Source organism: Juglans microcarpa x Juglans regia, chromosome 4D (genome assembly GCF_004785595.1).
Source record: "Juglans microcarpa x Juglans regia isolate MS1-56 chromosome 4D, Jm3101_v1.0, whole genome shotgun sequence".
Lineage (NCBI taxonomy): Eukaryota > Viridiplantae > Streptophyta > Magnoliopsida > Fagales > Juglandaceae > Juglans > Juglans microcarpa x Juglans regia.
Window position 1 is genome coordinate 23825517 of NC_054600.1, and position 21282 is coordinate 23846798.

Sequence of the window (21282 nt, forward strand, 5' to 3'; positions counted from 1 at the left end):
GATTAAGACCTTCTGGACATCTTTGGCCCCCAAAATGTCTATATTTTACCGTGTTACATAATTTGGTTCACGTGATACGTGTCCGAACCGGGGTTATTATCGTCTTATGGTTTTTTGTTCTGTCGGCTTCTGTTTTCTCTTCGAGGAATTTTCCGGCTCAGTTGGAAAACCCAAGCTCGAATTTGATTTAAGGCCCAAGACCCACAGGATTACAAGCCCAGTCGTTATGCCAACGAGCAAAGCAGAGCGCTTTGGTTCCCGAAAGAAAAAATTTATATTTATCGTCCAATTCCTAGATATTACTTCCTTAGCCTCAACCCTCGATTTCTAAATCCAGAAGATCGAGTTTTTGAATTCCGATTCCTAGGTTTCTGTTTTCAATTTTGGATTCCGTATTTGTTTTCCAATGGCGACGAGGAATCGTACCGTGATTTACAAAAAACACAGAGACGCCGTGAAGAGCGTGCGAGCTCCGTTGTTTTCTTCGGCGTCCGGTTCGGGCGGTCCAGTTATCGAAATGGCTTCCCTTCTTAATTCTAATCGGTCTTCTTACGCTCCTCTTAGTACTGAAGATCCTGGTCCTTCAAGGTACGCCTTTCTTTACGTCGTCTTCTTCTTTTGAACCTTTTGTTTTGGTTTCATTTTTCATTTTCTTTATCTTCTCTGTCTGTTGGGAAAGAACAGAAAGGAGAAGTCGACTCTGTGTTTCTGATTGATTCCGTTGGTGTTTGAAAGAAGATCAACTTGACTATATTCCGCCAAAAAATAATATTCTTTTTTATGATCTGTAGTGAAAATAACGCTGGATAGTTGTCTTAGTGTCAGTGGAGTGGATGTTTAGCTTTCCATAGGGATATATGAGTGGGGTGGTGGTGTCCTTTATGTTCATTCTAATGAGTGCTCGACGGCTTGTGTTTGCAAGAAGTTTGAGAAGTTGCACAAATACTGAATTCTGGTTAGCTAAAACTTAGCGATATTTTGTGTTTTGTCTGTATTTTTATGAATAAAGTATTCATGCCTATGCATGTAAAATGCATCCAAGTTGGAAAAGTATAGCATATAACAGAGTAACTTATGACATTTTGCACTGAGACCATAAGCATTTGATGGAGGTTAAGTACCTTTCACCATGTAATTTTAAGAAAACAAAGCAAGTCATTTTGGTTGAATGGTGGCTCATTCTGGTCTGGAATTTGGAAAGGTATTGGCTGGAACGGTTGAGTTAAGGGAGAGTGGTGGGAGCTCCTAGAGTGTCTACATCATCCACTCAAGGACGCTTATGCTTGCATGCTCAACGTCTGGTGTCCCAGTCTTTTTCATATTGTGTGGTTTATTTCTTATCTCTCTCAACGCATCTTCTTTTGTTCTTTTAGTTTCTGGATGTGTAACGGTATAGATTTGTGCATGTTAGATCTTATGGCCTCCCCATTCCCCTTTCGACCGTTTGAGGTGCCGTCAACATGTTAGTCCTGTTACTCCGTATGACATGAATCTGACTTGGACATTTTTCCTTGGAAAAGCCATATTCAAGATCACAACACTTGAGCGTATGCTTTGAAAATTTGTAAATATTCCTGATTGTCAAACTTGTATCCTTGGTGCAGTAGGGATGCATTTACTGTGGGTCTACCACCAGCTTGGGTGGATGATTCTGAAGAAGTGGCTGCAAATATACAATGTGCCCGGGTCAAAATGGCTGAGTTAACCAAGGCTCATGCCAAGGCTTTAATGCCCTCATTTGGAGATGGAAAAGAAGATCAACGTTTGATTGAGGCTCTTACCCAAGAGATTACAGACATATTGAGGAGGTCTGGAAAGAGATTACAGAAACTTTCTGCCAGTGGGTCTGCTGAGGACTCAAATGTTAGGAAAAATGTACAGGTAGGTTTTTGAGGGCCAGGGTCTCTCCCCTGAGAAAAAAGTTCACATTTTTTTTCCTGCAACTTTGATTCCATGTTGTTTAAGATGTACTCTCTCTTTGGTTTCTGTTGTTTCTTTAGTAAAATGTTGCTGGAATTATTTTTATTTGAAGTAAAATTTGTTTTTAATAGGTTTTTGATTGGTAAAAGTTACTGCAAAATTTAAGTAATATGTAACATTAATGCAATGGTGGACCTATGAAGGGGCAGGGGGGCAGTTTGAAAAAAAAAATATATATTAATTTTTTATAATTTAATAGGATTATATTAATCTTATTTTGTGTTGGCCCCCTCTAAAAAATTATCTTGGACCCCCCCTCTACAAAATTATTTTGATTTTATAGATTAATTACTTATAAGTCCAATTAGATTTAATACTTGATGATTTTGTTTCTTTAAAAAAACGCAAGTTACAATTTTAGACATTTTGTGTTTTTTTTATTTGATATATTTGTATGAGTGTCTTTTTTAATACATTGGTTGTATTAAACGTATTTTATTTTTATTTTAGTTCTTACTATCATATTGTTCTATACTGCAGAAAAAATTGTATAGAAATAGAACAAAAAATATTTTATTATAGTTTTAGCTTTGCTCTCCCCCCCAAAAAAAAAAAAAAAAAAATTCCTGGTTCTGCCACTGCATTAATGGAACAGATTGATTTGATTTTTCCCAGGTATGATATTTAAAAAAAATACTTTTTCATATGAGGGAATCATGTTTTGCTGCTGCAGTGTAATGCATTTGGTGTTGTGGTTTAATTCAAACCTTGTCTTTACTTTCAATCATTCACTTCAACGTGTACGCATTTTTAACTGAGATTGTTCTCCTATTTGTGAGTGTTTCTCTTTGAATGACCCTACCCTATTCTCCTTATTTGGTTCCAATATATATGCATTTTTTCAATCGCCCTTGGTTTGTAGCTCAATTGGTATTTATGTCTTAATTATAATTCTCATATGGTCAAGTTGCCTATCCTTTTGCTAGTTTCAATAAAAATTTTACTAGGTTTATTGGTGATATTTGGTGGTTTTTTTCCCAATTGATTGACTCCTGAATATTCTTCTGACAGCGTTCTCTTGCAACAGACCTTCAGACCCTTTCCATGGACCTGCGAAGAAAACAGTCAACATATTTGAAACGTCTGCAGAAGCAGAAAGAGGTTTGTGTATTACAAACATCATGTTTGTAAATCAAATATTTACCTTGCATGACAAATATTAATCAACCTATTGAAAAATGTTCACTATGCTTAACTATCCTTGGCTGCTTGCTTGGAATTCATCCAAATTCTCTTCTTTTCTTGTTGGTATTTTTGTGTAAACTTTATTTCTAGTTTTCAATTGACTAATTGATGCACAAAGTAGCACCAGAATTAGTTGCTGATTTTTCCTGTGTACTTGGGGTAGCACCCTCGGAGCTTCCCATAATTTTTTTTATTTATAAAAAATTAACAAATAAAAAGGAAAATGGTTGCTCATGTTATTCTCTAGTAATTTTTATATTTGTTTTATACTTGGCTATTCATATTTGTGTTGCAGGGACCTGAGGGGGTTGATTTGGAAATGAACTTCAGTGGAAATAAATCCAGATTAGAAGATGACGAATTTGATGACATGGTATGTTGTTTCCTCTTTATCTAACTTTCTGTAGGATCTACTCTGATATTGGAAATTTCTCCCTCTGAAATTAATCTTGAAAGGAAGGATGTTAAAAATCCTTCCTTTCAAGATTAATTTCAATAGCATTGGTGTTTTTTTCTTCTTCTTTTCTTCAACCCTTTTGAGTGGAAAATCCCTCTTTAGAATGAATCTGATGTTATGATAGAAAATTCTCACACTTTTTGTTCGTAGTTGAATTAAGCTGGGTCTGTTTGTAACCTGGTTTTATGGTATGCTGTGACTGAATCTATTACTTGTTCCTGAGATTTAATTCCTCTTTTATTTTCCTTTTCCTATCGTTTGGGTGGATTTGGGTTGGGGTTTAGATTAAACCAATTTGTCTCTCTTCGATATTATGGTTGATTTTTCATGAATCCAGAGTTTGAATGAGCACCAAATGCATAAGCTGAAAAAGAGTGAGCATTTCACAGTGGAAAGAGAAAGAGAGATCAACCAGGTAAGTGAATGTGTGAGACCTATTTCCTTAAGGAAAACCTTCGTGTTCCTTATGAAATTAAAAAGCTGTTCATTTATAGGTTATGCAATCAGTGAACGAGCTTGCTCAAATCATGAAGGACCTTTCAGTTCTTGTGATAGACCAGGTCAAAGCCACATCACTTTTATTATATCATGGACAAACTTGGCAAAACAGGATGACTAATGAAGTCCATATCCTCTAGCAGGGAACAATTGTTGATCGGATAGACTACAATATTCAGACTGTTGCTGTATCAGTTGAGGAGGGTCTCAAACAGCTCCAGAAGGTTCTTCTCTCTCTCTCTCTCTCTCTCTCACAGAATATGGTTACTTGCTATTGACTTTACATATCATTTTAGGAGTATATATATTTAGAATGGTCATGTTGGGTATCTTGGAATTTCAGGCAGAAAGAACGCAGCAGAAAGGTGGAATGGTGAGATGTGCAACGGTGCTTGTTATCATGTGCTTTGTCATGATAGTCCTCCTCATACTCAAGGAAATACTCTTGTGATGTTGATGATGGTCTCTCCCGCCAGATACAATGTTCTGTCTCATGCTGCTAAGAGGGGGAAAAAACATGTAAACTGATTGCGAAGCTTGTGAAACAGCCAGAGTTACCTATCCTGAATCTCTTTGATTGTCAGAGAAATTCGAACAGATCGGAGCTTACTAACTTGTACATTGAGAAGTAGGTTGTGAGCGGGAGCTGGGTTACACTTTTCAGAAGGCCTCTGGAATACAAATGTCGGGTGTATCACTCATCTTGTGAGGACATCTCTGTGCCAAATTCTTGATGCAAAGATTACAAATGAATGAAAAGGCAAAAGCATATTCAAATGACTTCGGAAACAGATGCAACTCGGAACTCTTTACTTCAATTGATATGATTAGTCGCTGCTTTCTTTCGTAAACAGAGGCACACTACGCATGCACAACTTCCAACTCTTAGAGCATTCACGTTGGGTTCCTTATACAAGTTTTCCTAAAATTTGGCTAAAAAACACATTTTGTAAAATTTTCTCTTAAATCTTACTCATCTTTTAAAAACATAATGCATCTAATTTTCTATCATTTCTCTATTCTATTAAAATAATATTTCTCTATTCATTCTCTATTACTTTTTTCTCTAACTTCCATTTTCAAACTTAATTATCAACTCTTTTATTTTTTTTCCTTCTGTTTTCAACTATTACCTTTTACCTAATTTTGTGAACACAAATCCCATTTTTTTTTTCTTTTTCTGGATACAATAATATTTTGTTAGTATTATGGTATTATTTTTTTTTTGAATATGTGTATTTTCCAGCGTGATGATATTTGTAACGGATAAATAAAAATGAAGATTATAGTTTTGTTAGAGATGTAATGATAATATTTTTGTCCTTTATCTGACAGTAACATGTTGATTCAAATATAACGTTAATATTTTTTATCTTTTGCCTAACGGTAACATATCTTCTCCTAGTGGTAACGGTAATATTTTTTGTCATTTGTCCAACGGTAATACATTTTGTCCACGTAAACAGTAATTTTTTTTGCCCTTTGTCTAATGGTAATATTTTTTATCCTATATCTAACAGTAATTATTTTGAACTTTTTCCCAACTACCATATTTTTTAAACGGTAAAATTTTTGTACATAAATAAGAGGACTTTTGATTCCATTCACATCTTCAACAACCTAAATCTCATTTCATCTCAAGAGAAATTTCATTTTGACCTCATTTTCCACTGCTTCTTAAATGGCTTGTTCGTTCTTTTGTAAATTGCTGCTTAACTTATCCTCCGAAGATGAGTTGGAAGTTGTTCTTAATGACGACAACGGATCAACATCAACTCATCGTCACAATCGCCAATGGCATAGGTATATTCATTGCAATCAAATTCAAGGGCACGAACGATGGTTTCGCGACTATTTTGCAGAAGCACTAATATATCTCTCGAATATATTTTGAATGAGATTTAGTATAAGTCGTCTTCTGTTTCTTCTTGTTCAACATGAGGTAGATGCTTACGAGTCCTACTTTATCCAAAGAAGAAATAATGCTAGAAGACTCAGTCTATATTCTTTGCAAAAGATAACCATTGCACTTAAAATGTTTGCCTATGGAGTAACTGCTAATTTTATAGATGAATACATATGGATTGAAGAAATCATTGCAATGGAGAGCCTAAACAAATTTGCAACCGCAATTGTAAATATTTTTTCTAATGAAAATTTGCGGTCTCCAAATACTACTGATATTGCTTAATTGCTTGCTGTTGATGAACAACGTGAATTCCCAAGAATGCTAGGAAACATTAATTGCATGCATTGGAAGTGAAAAAATTGTCTCACTACCTGGAAATGTATGTACTCTGGCTACTATCATGAACCAACTATTATACTAGAAACGGTTGCTTCATATAATTTTTGGATATGACATGCATTTTTTGAATTACCCAATTCGCATAACGATAACAGTGTTAGAGAGATCTTTAATTTTCATTAAATTTGCCCAAGGGCGTGCTCCTCCAGTAAATTACTTAATCAATGGCAATGACTACAGTATGAGATACCACCTTGCTGATGGTATTTATCCAAAGTGGTCAACATTTGTGAAGACTATTCCATCTCCACAAGGGAATATGAAGAAATACTCTGCAGCAACACATGAATCAACAAGAAATGATGTAAAAGTTGATGATCTTCCTTATTGTCCAGAACATTCTCCATCTCGATATCATTTACTAAATCTACAAATGCAACTGAGGTACGAGTTGGGGTCGGGGACATTGTCGACCTTCACTTTGGATCTTCCTTTGTGCAACATTGAATCCATTTGAGTTGGTCTTTCAACAGATGCCAACAACGCTTAAACTGAAAGAAGGTATTCTCCAGCAATTGGTACATGATCTTCACTTTCTCAAAATTGCAATTAAAGAGAGAAACATAAAATAATTACCGAATAGAAACCAAGCAGAAACTATATAAAAAATAGATGATGCAAAAAGCTATTAGTAGTGGATAGTTATACCTTGTCTTGTTCGGTCATACCACTTTGATTCAATCTTCGACTTGGGCCAATTTTGCACAAAATTCTTTGATCGCCTTTTGAATGGCCGACCACTAATATATTAAGGACCCAACACTACTTCATTCAGCTATACTTTGTTTATACTCATTGAAGTATTGACTAATTTTATCTTAAAGTTGGGCGTGTTCTTGGTCCGTTCCCTGGATAGTATCTACGTTGGTATTCAGCCATGCTGAGACAAGTAACTTGTTTTCATTGTGTGTGAAGTTCACACCCTTGACTTTTTTTTTTTTTTCCTACAAAGAGATGCTCTATTTGGGGTGGAGATGGAGAATCTTCAATCGTCACAAGAGATTGTTGAGTTTGACTAATGTAAGTGTGGTCAATGTGAGGCTCCTGGCTGAGGAGGGTCGTGTAGTACATATATCCTGAATCCATCTCTAACAAATTTTAAACACATAACAGTTGGTAGACATGTTATAAACTCAAAAACAATATAGACGCAATTTTGCTAACCGGCTCAAGAAATGAATGGTAACATATAGGAAGTGGTAACATCCTCGAATGACTGCAACAATCAGTTGTTAGTATTAATTGGCCGTCCGGATTACCTTGCCATGGAGTATGTGCCAAATTTTCTGTATCCCCACTTAACTTTGTCACCATCACAATCGAGAGGGATAGACAAGAAAAATGAACCTAAAGAAGAAACTAATCCAACAAAGAAAACTAAATAACATGACTAAATCACAACAGAACACCAAAAAATATCAAAATAATGATGCAAACAATAATGACTAGCAGCATGACAAAATAAAACCAAAACAGCCAAAATAACAAGTTTTTAGGTATATGTCCATGAAATGATGTTCAACATAGATATATTACATCAAAATAGGTGAAATAAGAAACTAATCCAAGCTCCAAACAAAAATGAACATGCATGCCTGCTAAGTGAATAATAGACCATGTTAAAACAAAATTATAGACATGCTTAATACAGCATGTTAGAACATAATACTAATAAATAAACAAACAACACACATGCTAAATGAATAAAGTAGCATCATTTGCTTCATTAAAAAATAGTATAATGTCTTGTAACATTTTGATTAATGTCTTGAAGGAAGAAAAAGCAAAAGAAAAATGGAAGAAAAATAAAATAAAAAAAGGGTGCGGTGCAACAGAGGAAGGAAAAAGAATAATAGGGTTTCAAACACCATGACCCAAAACAACGTGGTTTTGAGGTGTGGGTTTTCAGAGGCTGGGCTCAAAAGAAAAATAAAACACACTCAAACAGGCCAGTCCGAGAAAGAGAACAAAAAAAGTCTAAAAGAAAAAGTTACAATAAAAATAAACAAGAGCCAAATAAAACACTACGACTCAATATTAATAAAATAAAATAATTAAAGTCCAACAATAAAATAAATTAAAGCAAAGAGCAATTTAAATGTAAACAATAATTAATATCAAGAAAGTACATCAAAATAAATTTCACAACTTAAAAATAAAAAATTAAACTAATGAGAAATACGATAAATTTAAAACAAGAGAACCAATATTTAAAATTAAATAAAATAATCATTCAATTAAAAATATACTAAAATACGGGATATCGCATTATATATATCCATTTGAATTTGTAAATCAAATCACAGACTATATCAATTCACTTAAATATATCAATTTACTGAAATATAACCCATACACACAAATATAACATATTGAACTCGTGAAATGATCGACCTAATGAACATTACAGATGCTGACAATGGAAAATTAAAAAGTTCAGATCAACCAAATTATTTAAAACCTAGAAAAAGAAAGACCACAAGCAACCAAACTAATGGCTGCTTGGTGACAGAAAATAAAAAAAAATGCAAGTCAAATTCAAGAAAACCAAACTAAATGAAAACAACAGATTTTAAGCAAATTGTTTGAGGCAGGTCTCTACATTGCAGCTTCAACCACGATCATCTATCAGGCTAAATGAGCATAGATAAGATCACATATGAAGTCAAAGAAATGGGCATAAAACTTGGGCAAGAGAGGGCATATATGACAGAATGAAATGAAAACAAAGGTATAAATCAACCAAATATGTTTGATAAAAAGCTAAATAAATGCTGCATCACCAGGAATAAAATAAATTGGGTATCGAAAGCAAAATGCACTGAAACTTTGCCATCAACCTTATCAACTGGATATATATCAATAGGATACTACTTTGATTCCCCTTGGTAATTCATTGAAAACGAAAGCATTTGCTTTTAAACTATTTTTTTAATTAAATAAATTTCTAGGCGGAGAAGGCCAATTTTTTTTGTAAGAAAAGGTTGAAGAAATATTCACAACTTGGGCCGGGGAATTCCTAGTAAAACTGGTACCATGAAAGCTCAAAACCATACAAGAACAAACTAGTGGAGAAATGAAAGCACCTATTGTCACAATCCATGACCGGAATGCATGGGCCATGGGCCTCGGGCCAATTTAATTTCATTTACAACTTCCTTTACTTTAATGCTACCTGTTATTTGGACTACAATAGAGTTAGTGGGCCTTGGGCCTTAGTTTTATTTTCTTGTATGCCTTTAGTTGGATTAACCTAGACCCATGTAAGGGTTATCTTCTTTATGAATGAGCCAAGGGCACTAGGGTTTATTCATTCAGAAAAGTTAATGAAATTTCCTATTCATTTCTCTTATCTTCTTCTTCATTCCTTTAATGGAGGTGCTCCCCTCGAACTGAGCAATTTCAGTCTATTTTTATTTTAAGTAACTAGAGGTGTGTTACAAGTGATATCAGAGCCAGTCTTTCCTTGATCGGCTTCATCAATCCATGGAAATAGAAGAAATTATTTCATCCTTGCTCAACATCACAGAGCAAGTCAAACAATCACAACAACGTTTGGATGTTATTTTGCAGACATTCAAAGATGTCAAGAACAACATTGAAAATTTTCAAAACAAGTTCAACGAAGAGTTATCAAATCTGGAAAACCAACTCTATTGTCTGCAAGAAGAGGAAAAATATACAGCAACAATGGAAGAAAATGAGGTAGTGATCCCTGCTTGGCTTACTCTTTCTCATGTTTCCATAAATCCCGTTAGAAACCAAAAATCATTTCCACCGTTCTCTGATCTCCCACTCTGAATCTCGTGTCCCTCTCTTCCTCTCAGAAATTATTTTCCTTTTTTTTCTGTTCATTCGGTCTTACCTAGCACCACCTACTCACTAATCGTCAGATGAGAGTTTGATCCCGGTGGTGTCGACGAAGCTCAGATTGTTAAGCTTGGGGAGGTTGTAGTCTCCACCGGAGAGGAGGACAAAGATCCCATCCTGGATCTGAGAGCGCCTACTTCTCTATCTCTCAGAACATCTCCATCGCCGTTGTTTTCAATCGTCACCACCATGAGTGCTTCGGCTCCGGCTGCTATTAGCAATAGTAGTACTACTACACAAAGTTCCTTCTCTATGCTTGGGTTAGGAGTAAGCTCTTCTTCGACTACGGGCAATGCTTCAACAGCTCTTGCTAGATCTGTTGCTTCTTCTAGCGGCTTGGGATCTTTCACAGGTTTTGGTGTTACGAGAGCAACTGCTGCTTCATTGGGGCTTCTTGGTTTTTCGTTTAGTAAACAATCAATGCCTGTTTCGTCCTCACAAGCACATTCGACAACTGTCGTGCCTCCTTTTGGTGTCTCTTCAACTTCTGCAACTCAAACATCATCTCTTGTGTATGGAGACAGCAAGAAACTCGAGGGGAGCAGGGGACTTGCCGAGAAAGCAGCTACAAATCCCGTGTATATAGGTAAGAAATTTTTGGTCCCTCAGTTGTTTGATAATATGCCTGAAAAGGCTCTGCAAATTGGAACGTACTGGAAGTCTTCTTTGAAAATTATTGGAGAATTTGAGAATGATCCTTGGTGGTACCAAATTTTTAATGGATATAGTACCACAACTTGGATGGTTGTATTAAATCTTGGCTCCACAGGCTTGCTGGTTTCATGTCTGATGAAGTATGCTAACAATATTGTGAAGGTGTATTCCACATCAATGGCCATGCTGCTTACCATGGTTTTATCTGTATACTTGTTCAATTTCAAGCCTACGCTGCAGTTTTTCTTGGGTATTATCATCTACATGATGTCTCTACTTATGTATTTTACACCTCCATACTCTTTTGTTATAAAAGCTTGTGGTCAGTGCTTGAGTGTTGGAGAAGGTGGGACGATGCAATCAGTTGATATAGGGAATACTTTTGTGAGGATTTATGCAGCTGTCACCATAATCGAGCTTGTAAGTCGGGTGTTTGATAAAATGATTGTGCTGCTGCTGGTGGACATCCAAGTCGGACCAAACACAAAGCTATTTGTCAAGCAAGTTGTTTCAATTCTGAGGGGTCATGGTTGCAACAACATTTTTGCTGGGCTTGATCTGGCGATTGCAAGGGATATTAAAGGAAAGAGGAAGTGTATAGTTGCTGTCATTAGCAATTGGACAACTATGGCAAGTCAGATCTATGAGGCAATGAGTAATGTGGGCTATCTGAACTCAAATACGGTGGTTATTTTAAATAGCAGTGGTCACTGTTTACATCCAAAGACTGGTATTTTATCATTAATTGCTGCTCAGACTGGTGGAAAGTTTGTTTATGCTGTGGAAGCATCTGAAATGGCAAAATATGCACAAAAACTTATTGCTGGGAACCCATCACTAGGTCAACGGATCACAGTAGTCAAAGGTAAAGTTGAGGAAGTTGAATTGCCTGAGGAAGTTGGATTTACAGGTGGTAATATTTCTAGTCTGAGCAGAGGAATAAGTAAATATAGCACTGCTTCTGCTATTGAGGAACCAGTCAATCCACCTGTTCAAGTAAATTATACCCAGCTTTTGATTAATGGACAATTTGTCAAGGTTGCATCAAAAAAAGCTTTCCCGACATTGGATCCCAAGACAGGGGATGTGATTGCTCATGTTGCTGAAGGTGATGCTAAGGATGTAAATTGAGCAGTGGCTACTGCTCGCAAGGCATTTGATGAAGGACCATGGCCAAAGATGCTAGCATATGAAAGACAAAGGATACTTTTGCTCTTTGCTGATTTGATAGAAAAGCACAATGATGAGCTTGCAGCCCTTCAGACTTGGGACAATGGCAAGTCATATGAATAGGCTACTAAAATTGAAGTTCCAACGTTGGCACATCTAATGCGATATGATGCTGGTTGGGTGGATAAGATTCATGGTCTAACAGTCCCAGCTGATGGCCCATACCATGTGCAAACCTTGCATCAACCTATTGGTATTGCAGGTCAGATTATTCCATGGAATTTTCCACTTCTCATGTACGGTTGGAAGATCGGGCCAACATTAGCATGTGGCAACACTATTGTTCTGAAAACTGCAGAGCATACGCCATTGTCTGCTCTCCTTGCATCAAATCTCTTGCATGAAGCTGGACTTCCTCCTGGTGTTCTAAATGAGATTTCTGTTTTTGGTCCAACTGCTGGTAAAAATAAAATTATCATTTTTGACCCTGGTGGTGGGAAAATTGTGGACAAGGATAATGCACCTTGTGGACAAGGTGCTTCTATAAGGGATGGTTTGTCACAGTCCATGACCGGAATGCATGGGCCATGGGCCTCAGGCCAATTTAATTTCATTTACAACTTCCTTTACTTTAATGCTACCTGTTATTTGGACTACAATAGAGTTAGTGGGCCTTGGGCCTTAGTTTTATTTTCTTGAATGCCTTTAGTTGGATTAACCTAGGCCCATGTAAGGGTTATCTTCTTTATGTATGAGCCAAGGGCACTAGGGTTTATTCATTCAGAAAAGTTAATGAAATTTCCTATTCATTTCTCTTATCTTCTTCTTCATTCCTTTAATGGAGGTGCTCCCCTCGAAGTGAGTAATTTCAATCTATTTTTATTTTAAGTAACTAGAGGTGTGTTACACCTACCAGATACGACACAGAGGAGTTCATGTGAGTGGCGGAGCGGCAGAGGAGTGCAGCCGACAACCTTCAGGATCTGATGCTTAGGAAGTGGCTGTTGCGGAGGAGTGTAAGAGACCGACCAATTTGCAACAGAGGGAGGAACTATAGAGCAGCACCCACAAACGGCAAAAATGGCGTGCGAAGATGGGATTGAATTTCTTCTTATCTCTTATTGTATTTAATTTATGTATTTATTTTTTTATTGATTTTAATTTTTTAAATTATAAAATTAAAAAGTAAGTTAATTTATATTAAGAATAAGTTATATTATAATTATATTATAAGAAAAAAAATTTACATTTTTATTTATTTAATATTTTCTATTTTCAAATTGATAATTTTTTATATATCGAAATGGTTGCTTCCATTGTTTATAGTCGAAAAGAATATTAACAAGAGGTTTTTTCAAACTGGAATATCTCTTTATTATTTTTATCTTGAAATATTTTTAACTTCGAATTTTCTTGGGGAGGGGAGATGAAGGGAAGATGAAAATGAATTTGGGTTTTTGCACTGAAAGTCTGGAACAAAGGCGAAGGGGAACCTATGTTTCTTCTTCTTCTCTTCATGAGTTCGTGTTTTTCTTTTTTTCTTTTTAATAAAAATATCACTGACATGGCAGCACGCTTTGTCAGTTTTGTGCGCGGATTTGTCCACCAAAACGCTTGTATGTAGAAGAACTGCATAGGTAAAATTTTTGAAAAGGGCCTCTTACCCAAGAGCAGAGAAATCGAACCCCTACCCTAAAAGGAAAGACCAGGTAGTGCCATTCGGCCCAGACGCCATTGGCCTATCATTAATTTAATTTAGACCTTCGCTTATTGGACTAATTAGCTCGTGACAGCGGTGCAATAGCTCGCCTCTAACCAAAGCAGGACAACGGAACAGAAGTGGAAATTTTGCAGCACAGATTGATGACTTGAATTTAGAATCAGCAATTCCTCCCGATTAGTCAACCTTAGGATGACAGGATTGCCACATGCAATCTGCAAATCCTGCTAGTGCAATATAGGTCCTGAGCGTCTAATTATGGTATGCTTTGTGTTGGTTCCCCTCACATAAATCCATTGTGTTGTGCGTTAGAACTAACAGTCGGTCTCAAAGGCATAGTAGCATTACTCTTAGAGTTATATGCAGCTTGTGTCAACATAGTCCTACGTTTTACCATATATATTTACCATGTTTTCTTTTCCTCATCCTTCGGGCTCTTACAAAAGCTTAATGATAACAGACACTTTTTTACCAGTGATTGGACCCAGGACAGGCAACTCGAAGTATCTTTTCAAAAACCAGGCTTGCGGGATTTCTACCTGCAAGGTTCCACTCCAGCCTAACATTCTTACTTACGCAGTTCCATCGGTAAAACCCTTAACAAAGTCTTCCCAGTCTCAAATTCGTTCCCAATCATCCAATTATGAACCATTTTTTTAAACTCGCCAATAAAGACATTGATCAAACTTTGTCCTGTCGATTGTCTTGGGGCTACTGGTATTAGTTTATGTATTGGGGTGGTTTTATTAATTTTGAAGAATCGATCTTGGCTGAATCCAAATGGCAGAACGAGGACACACTAAGAAGATAAGATTCTTCTGCTTCGAGACAAAAGCATTAAAGCATTATCGATCCATCTTATTCTAAAACGTTTACCAATGAGAAAAATGCCAACACTATCTGTCTTTTCAAATGCATGCCAACTTCCGTTCTTCATGGCAGATTTCATAAGCCTCTCCATGCTGCATTTTAATCCAGATCTTGCTATTATGCTCAATTTAGCATGTATTTTGGACATGCCGTATGTCAGCAGTCGTTCCCACATAATTGTTAGGATCCACAGACTCAAATTCCTACAGAAAATGCAGTCTGCTATACGTATCCAAGGATGGACATTACAATCAAACACTTAGAACTTGGCATATAATAAATGTTGTATGTTTGAAGAAATAAATTTGTGCAGCTCGCCGTATGGTATGAACTGTCTCTTTAAAGTCCATACTTACATATTGTTAAGTATAGTTTTCAGATGGTCCCCCTGATCACCATCATGATACGTGACATTGTTGTAACGGAGCAAGATTAGCAAGGAGATGCACTCTGATGCATTATGCATGTGTCTTTTGTTCTACTCTGACAAACGAGCATCTCTAAGGCCCACGTGCTTGATGTTTATTTCCAATCTTTATAATTTTGGTTGTATCCATCCTATCCCAGTATCACTTTCGCATTAATTTCTGTTCTCATTTAGCAACTGTGTGGATGTCAATTGAACGGTATTTGATGCTAATACCAAGCTTGGGGAGTTTTGATAGAGTTCTATGATGCTAGTTCTGCATAACTAATCACATTGCTTGGCTAGCACCAGGAAGAACTTTAAGGGCTTTGAAATTTGCACCTAACTCATATCCTGTCTTAGTATCTGAGGTCAGCTACCCTACCTCTCATTACATCCGTTGTCCGGAGCTGGTACGGTTGCAGAATACAAGGTCTACAGCAGCCAAATCCTCCCTATGGCCTTCAACTAAAGTAATTTGCATGCTTAAATAATAAGCATTGGAATCTATTAAATCGAATGAGTCCAAGTTCATAGCACATTCTATAAGTATATTTCAGGTATATCTGGTCCGAGCCACATGAGTTTTGGGGTACAGATAGGTACGTTTAAGTCCCACACAAAAGGAGCAGAAGCAGAGATCTGCCCTTAGATTTTCTGGTTAGGCAAGCATCCTTTTTAATGTAGAACACCCCTAATAAGTTAAAGATAGATGCATTTTAGAGAGAGATTTATTGTGGTGGACGAAAAGACTGCTAATGGTCCCTCACCCTCAACCTCAGATTAATTCACCGGCAGATTTCTAGCTGTAAAAGTTGCCATGGCCTCAGCCTCTTTTCGGCTTATATGTGTTGCTTTGCCTTTCTTTTTCTTCATTTTGTTCCTTTCCTTCCCTCGCATTCTACAACTTGTTAGATGTTTTTTGGACCCAGAAAGCTCAAACGGGGAATGGATATTTGCAACTCTGCAGGAGCCCCACCTTGAGGTTTCTCCAGTTAATTTAAATTAACACCATGATTTCATTACAGACATTGTATGCTAGGTGAAAATCGCAATAAATCTCTGCCTCACGTTTTGAGATTCTATTGGATATAATACAAATAATTAAAAAATTCCCACATGATCCACACTTTTCTACTAGGCTCCGGGACATCAACACCTCAGCATTCCTTGAGAGGTGCAGAGCTTCTGTTTCTGTTGAAGGCCGGAACCCTTCCCTTCTTAATTTTAATCTTATTCTATTTTTCAACTCTGGTTATAACCTGTTTGATGAGTTGTTTAAACATAAGCTTTTTCTTCATTTCTAATTGTAATAAAATAGATGTAAAGGGAAAAGAAAATGTTATCGAGAAAAGAAAAAAAGACCCAAGTATTACAAATCTTTAAAATTTATAATAACAGATGACATGACTATAGAAACTCTTAATATTTTTTTTTTTTTTTTGGCATTTTATAATGCAACGAGTCATTTTGTTTATTATCAATTTGTTACCATGAAGAAAGAGTTCTTTAAAAAAATGCAAATCACATTTGAACGAAGCCTGGGTCAATTCCATCCACATGAAGAACCTACTCTCTCCTACCCAAAACAAATACATATATACGTATCAATTTGAGAGGGGGGAAAAGAATCTAATCTCCTTCACTCTTTCTCATGCATATTAACCACTCCATTTTGGATAAGCCTCATTAAAACCCATTTTTTGTGACACCAACACCTACCTTAATGCAAAATGCTAATGCGCCGCAGGTTATTCCGGTGTTCGGACCATGGAACGGAAACGCTTGGTGGTCTGTCTGTCGGCCTCGCGTTCTAATGCCCATCTCCCTCTTCTAGAAGTAGAACCATCTGCAGCTTTGATGTATGCAATCAGCCATACCAAAAACGATTAAGAATAAAACAACAAAATTGCATCAGCACACATGATTAAATTAATCGTGACGGCAAATCTTTGAATGTCAGATTTGATCTTTTTCACGATTTCAACACCCAAATACCCCCCCCTACCCAAAGCGTCGGTTGCAAAGTCCCAATCATTTTTTCTTATTCAAATGGTGCAAGCAACCCAGAAACAAACAATTCACGATATATTAAAACTAAACTTAATAAAAGATCAATACAGAAACAATCTGAGGATAGAGCGGACACCACATGTAAACCCCTGATTCTACGAGACTCCAGGCCCACGATCCACGTGGTACGCCAGGGCACAAGGAATCCGTCCCCATCCCTTTTCTCCCCACTCTGGACACTTCCTACGCAACAGTGACATCTGGGTCCCCTCACCGATGGCTGATTAGCTTCTTATTTTATTCAACTTCAACCTTCTTAACTTTATCAACCATTAATGGATAATCTTTTTGGATTATCACTTTATGCTCTTTATAATTACTAATATTAAATAGAGGATGCGATACCTATCCAAATTGCGAAAAAAGTCAGGGAATAAGGGATTGCCAGCAAAGTGAGCAAAAGGGGGCACAGCTGGGACTGGGACGATAGCTCACAAGTATTCCGTCTGGAGCGCACATGCTTCCCTCCTCTCCTCATACAGCTCGTGGCCATTAGAGCCTTAAGAATTTTTCATATTATATATAAATATATATATATATATATATATATATATGTCCTTCAATTGCCTATTTTGCCTTGTTTTAGCATATTCCCTGCTGCCACCGCCCAAGGACACACTCTAGCCAGAGAGCCACATTTTGATAAGGAAATGGGCAACTTCAAAAGAACAATCATAGTATTCCCTCCATCAACGTTTACATAATTGTTCTCTTTTTTTTTTTTTCCCCTCCTCTCCCTCAACACTTTCTTCCTTGCCAATCAAAATTGGGGAAAAAAAAAAAGAGCAAAAACAATGGGCTGCAGCCCTGGGGCCACACGCATTAAAAAGTGTACCCACACACTAATAAGTGGCTAGCGTAGTTTTTGAACGTGTTGAATGCCATCCGGAACCCCAACCGGCAACCAGTAGGCAACAACGTACTTGTAATGAAAGGAAAGACAGCGAGTGCGCCGACAAAGAGGGTATTCCCAGGAACAATACAGCCACCAGCCGGAGACGCTCTTTTAATAACAACTCGTTTTCCGATTAGTGGGTGTAGTAGTTTAATGAATATTTAAAGTGCAAATGGGTCATTTTTGTCTGTCCACTACCACGTGTAATGTCAGCCTCCACTGCAGGACAGCTTTTCATCGAGTTCTTTGCAGGGTCTCTTGTTTGGGCCTGTAAAGGCTGTAATCAACTGAGTCTAAGAATTAAACAACTACAACCATAAATAAAATCTGATTCTATTATAGATATTATACAATAACAAATTCAATATCATTTTTTTTTTCTTTTTTGCTTTTATTTTCAGAGGCAGGGGTAATAGAATATAGTCGAATACAAATCCCCTGATAAATGAGTTAATAATTATAATAAAGGAAAATCAAAAGAACGAAGAAGAAGAAAATCCGAGCAGTAGAGGTGACAGTGAAAATAAACACAAAATAATGATATATGAAAAAAAAATTAAAAAAAAAAAAAAAAACAGTCCTGGAAGAATTTACCGTGAGAATCCCATCTCGTGTTTTTTTTTTTTTTTTTTTTTTTTCAGTGGGAGAGCCCGTACAGGTCGTAGGGTGCCCATAGAGCGTCGAGTGGGCACGGTTGCTTGGAGTCGAGCCTGAGCCAGGGCTTACCGCTACCGGACCAATGTAGCAGGCTAACCGGACCTGGGTGGAGGTCACGACAGCTGCCCCTCACGTTGTCTCCACCTAAGCCGTGCTGGTTCCACCGGTGCTCTATGGGCGCCACGTGTCCAGCGAATACCAGCAGGAACGGCGGCAGGGACCCGAGCTCGTAGATCCGCTCGCTCTTCTGGATCTCCATCCACCTCTCAATCCTCCTCGTGTACCCGACCCGCCTCCACTTGACCAGATCTATGACCATCACGCCGGTGTTGAAGTAACACGGCTTCCTTCCATAAAAAACGCCGTTAAACCGCCGTTCCGACCAGAACCCCGCCGTGAAATACTTGCTGAAATTCGCGTGGCAGTACTCCGGGGCTCCGATTGTTCTGGAACCCAAACTCGTTGTCCATAGCTTGGAGATGTCGTCAACAACGACTAGATCAGAGTCCAGGTATATCACTCTCCGCACGCAGGGCTCGAGCAGATCCGCCAAGTAATTCCTCGCGTAATTCAGCGGCTGCTCGAGAGCTTGCCTCACCGAGGTCGAGATTAGGCCCCGTACAATCTCCGGATCGAAGTAATACACCTTGAACTTCAAGTGAGGGAAAGTGGATCTCACCAAGGTTTCGAGATTCGTCTCCGAGACCAGGAAGTGGAAGAAGATACTCTCCGGGCACAGCGAGTGCTGCAGAATCGAATGGACAGCGGCGATTGAGCCGCGGAGGTACTCGACGTCGAGTGTAATCGCCACATGAACCAAATTGGGATCGCATACGCTGGTTTCGCCGGAGCTTTCCGAAATAACAGAGCGGCATTCATCGGCATTGCGAAATGCGGAGGCTTGTCGGAACGAAAACCGGCTGAGGTTATCAGATGGAGACATTTGAACCGGCAAACGGAGGTAGCTGTCAAGGTGGGTAGACCGGATGGCTTCCGCGGGAGGGAAGGACTGCAGAGAAGGAGAGAGGACGATCATGACCATTGCGGCGGAGAAGAAGCCAGAAAACCTCATAATCCAGAGCATCTTCACCGTGTAAATCCCTCTACGCTTCTTCTTCGTGAACCCGAAATCTAACCGATCGTCTAGAATCGAGGATAGGAGCGCTAGGGTTCCTTTAAGGTCAGCCAGAGTTTAATCTATCCAAAACAGGAGATTTACAAATATGCAGCGAGAGGGGGAGAACGAAAAAGCTCTTTGATTCGATTTCTGTTCCTTCGTCAATCAATCGAAGTAAGGTTGCCGTGGGAAAGAAGCGAACCGCTGCACCAGGGAGAGAAATTAGAATAAATGAAGAAGGAGAATCCTCCACGAACCAAACCAGTGCGCTCTGCTACAATGCGCCACCAACAGTATGTACTCCCCCCTCTTCTCCTCTCTCACACTGTGTCCTCCTCCTCTCCTCTTTGTGAAAGGTGAACGAGGAGGCAGCTGTACAAGTAGAGAGAGAGACTGGGGAAGAGGGATAGAGGAGCTTTCTTTTCCAGCTTTTGTTTGCGTTTACCACCAATGAAATCCCCGGCCTAACGCGAATTATAAAAAAATTTCAAGGGTATTTAGGATAAATACATATTCACTTATGTAATGTATGTATTTCATGGTGACAGTGGCAGAGCCCTGTAGGGGGAAAGTAACAGACCAGCTGTCCTTGTCTTCTATCAGAATGACGATTGCATCCCCAGCATCAATCTTACTGCACTTGGAAGGTTGTACACGTCACTCATTCCCTAGTTTAGGTGTGGGCGGTGGGTTTGCCCTTTTACTGACCGGGTCAATCCCGGTTTTGTTGAATCAATACCCACCCGCCCGAGTAGTTGGTGCCCCATTTTGTCGGCCCTTGAGAGAGAGATGAGAAATATATCTCCATGAATCATCATGTAAGCTTATCAAGAAGAGCTTTGAAGTTGAGAGGCTTTGGCCATCCCATGATTGTTTTTACACCTAAAAAGATAAAATGGTAATAATGCACACACACATCCCTTGTGAACTTGTTCTTGCTTTTGGCTCTTTGGGGGAAATTATGAACACAGTGAGACTGTGCTTATGCCTTTCATTTTTGCGGTGGGTGTGTGATAATGATTTTTTGGTTTTTTTCGCTTTTTTTTTTTCAGATTTGATTAGTATGTTGGAATTTTTTGAAAAAAAAATATTATTTAGATAATATCTGTATCAAGCCTATGTAGTTGTAGTAGTAGTGGGAGATATTCTGAATTTCTCATAGGGATAAAATGGCATTTTCAGTTTGGCTTGTCAATTTCGTTGAAAATTATAACCGTTTATTTTATTTTATTTTACTTCATTTCTTTGATTTCTGAAACGACCATAACCTGATTATAGAAGCTGAGCGAACAATAATTTCGAGAATTTAAAGTTGTTTGTCTCATTTTTCTAATATGGAGTAATTTTTTCCCATTTTTGAAAATTATGTAGGTTTAATGTGGTCTATTATTTTTCTCTTCCACTTTCCTAAAGAAAAATATT

The 21282-nt window shown here is 37.9% G+C and overlaps 2 protein-coding genes across 4 annotated transcripts; one reads left to right on the top strand and one right to left on the bottom strand.

Moving 5' to 3' along the window:
• The first annotated feature begins 183 nt into the window (after window positions 1-183).
• On the top strand, window positions 184-4911 carry LOC121260438 (syntaxin-41-like). 2 transcript variants are annotated; one of them, XM_041162312.1, is made up of 8 exons: window positions 184-588; window positions 1608-1881; window positions 2992-3081; window positions 3461-3538; window positions 3960-4037; window positions 4117-4182; window positions 4264-4344; window positions 4464-4911. In XM_041162312.1, exons 1-8 carry the CDS (start codon window positions 407-409, stop codon window positions 4569-4571), a joined length of 957 nt encoding a protein of 318 aa, XP_041018246.1. In that variant the 5' UTR covers window positions 184-406; the 3' UTR covers window positions 4572-4911. The 2 variants fall into 2 exon arrangements, with proteins under 2 accessions (XP_041018246.1, XP_041018245.1); XM_041162311.1 differs by having other exon boundaries at window positions 188-588; window positions 1605-1881.
• A 12812-nt stretch (window positions 4912-17723) lies between these two features.
• Window positions 17724-19968, bottom strand: LOC121260442 (probable galacturonosyltransferase-like 7). Of its 2 annotated transcripts, none has more exons than XM_041162324.1 (2): window positions 18684-19968; window positions 17724-18370 (listed from the first exon to the last, which is right to left on the bottom strand). In XM_041162324.1, exon 1 carries the CDS (start codon window positions 19825-19827, stop codon window positions 18724-18726), a length of 1104 nt encoding a protein of 367 aa, XP_041018258.1. In that variant the 5' UTR covers window positions 19828-19968; the 3' UTR covers window positions 17724-18370; window positions 18684-18723. The 2 variants fall into 2 exon arrangements, with proteins under 2 accessions (XP_041018258.1, XP_041018259.1); XM_041162325.1 differs by having other exon boundaries at window positions 17724-18360; window positions 18683-19968.
• Window positions 19969-21282: the final 1314 nt, after the last annotated feature.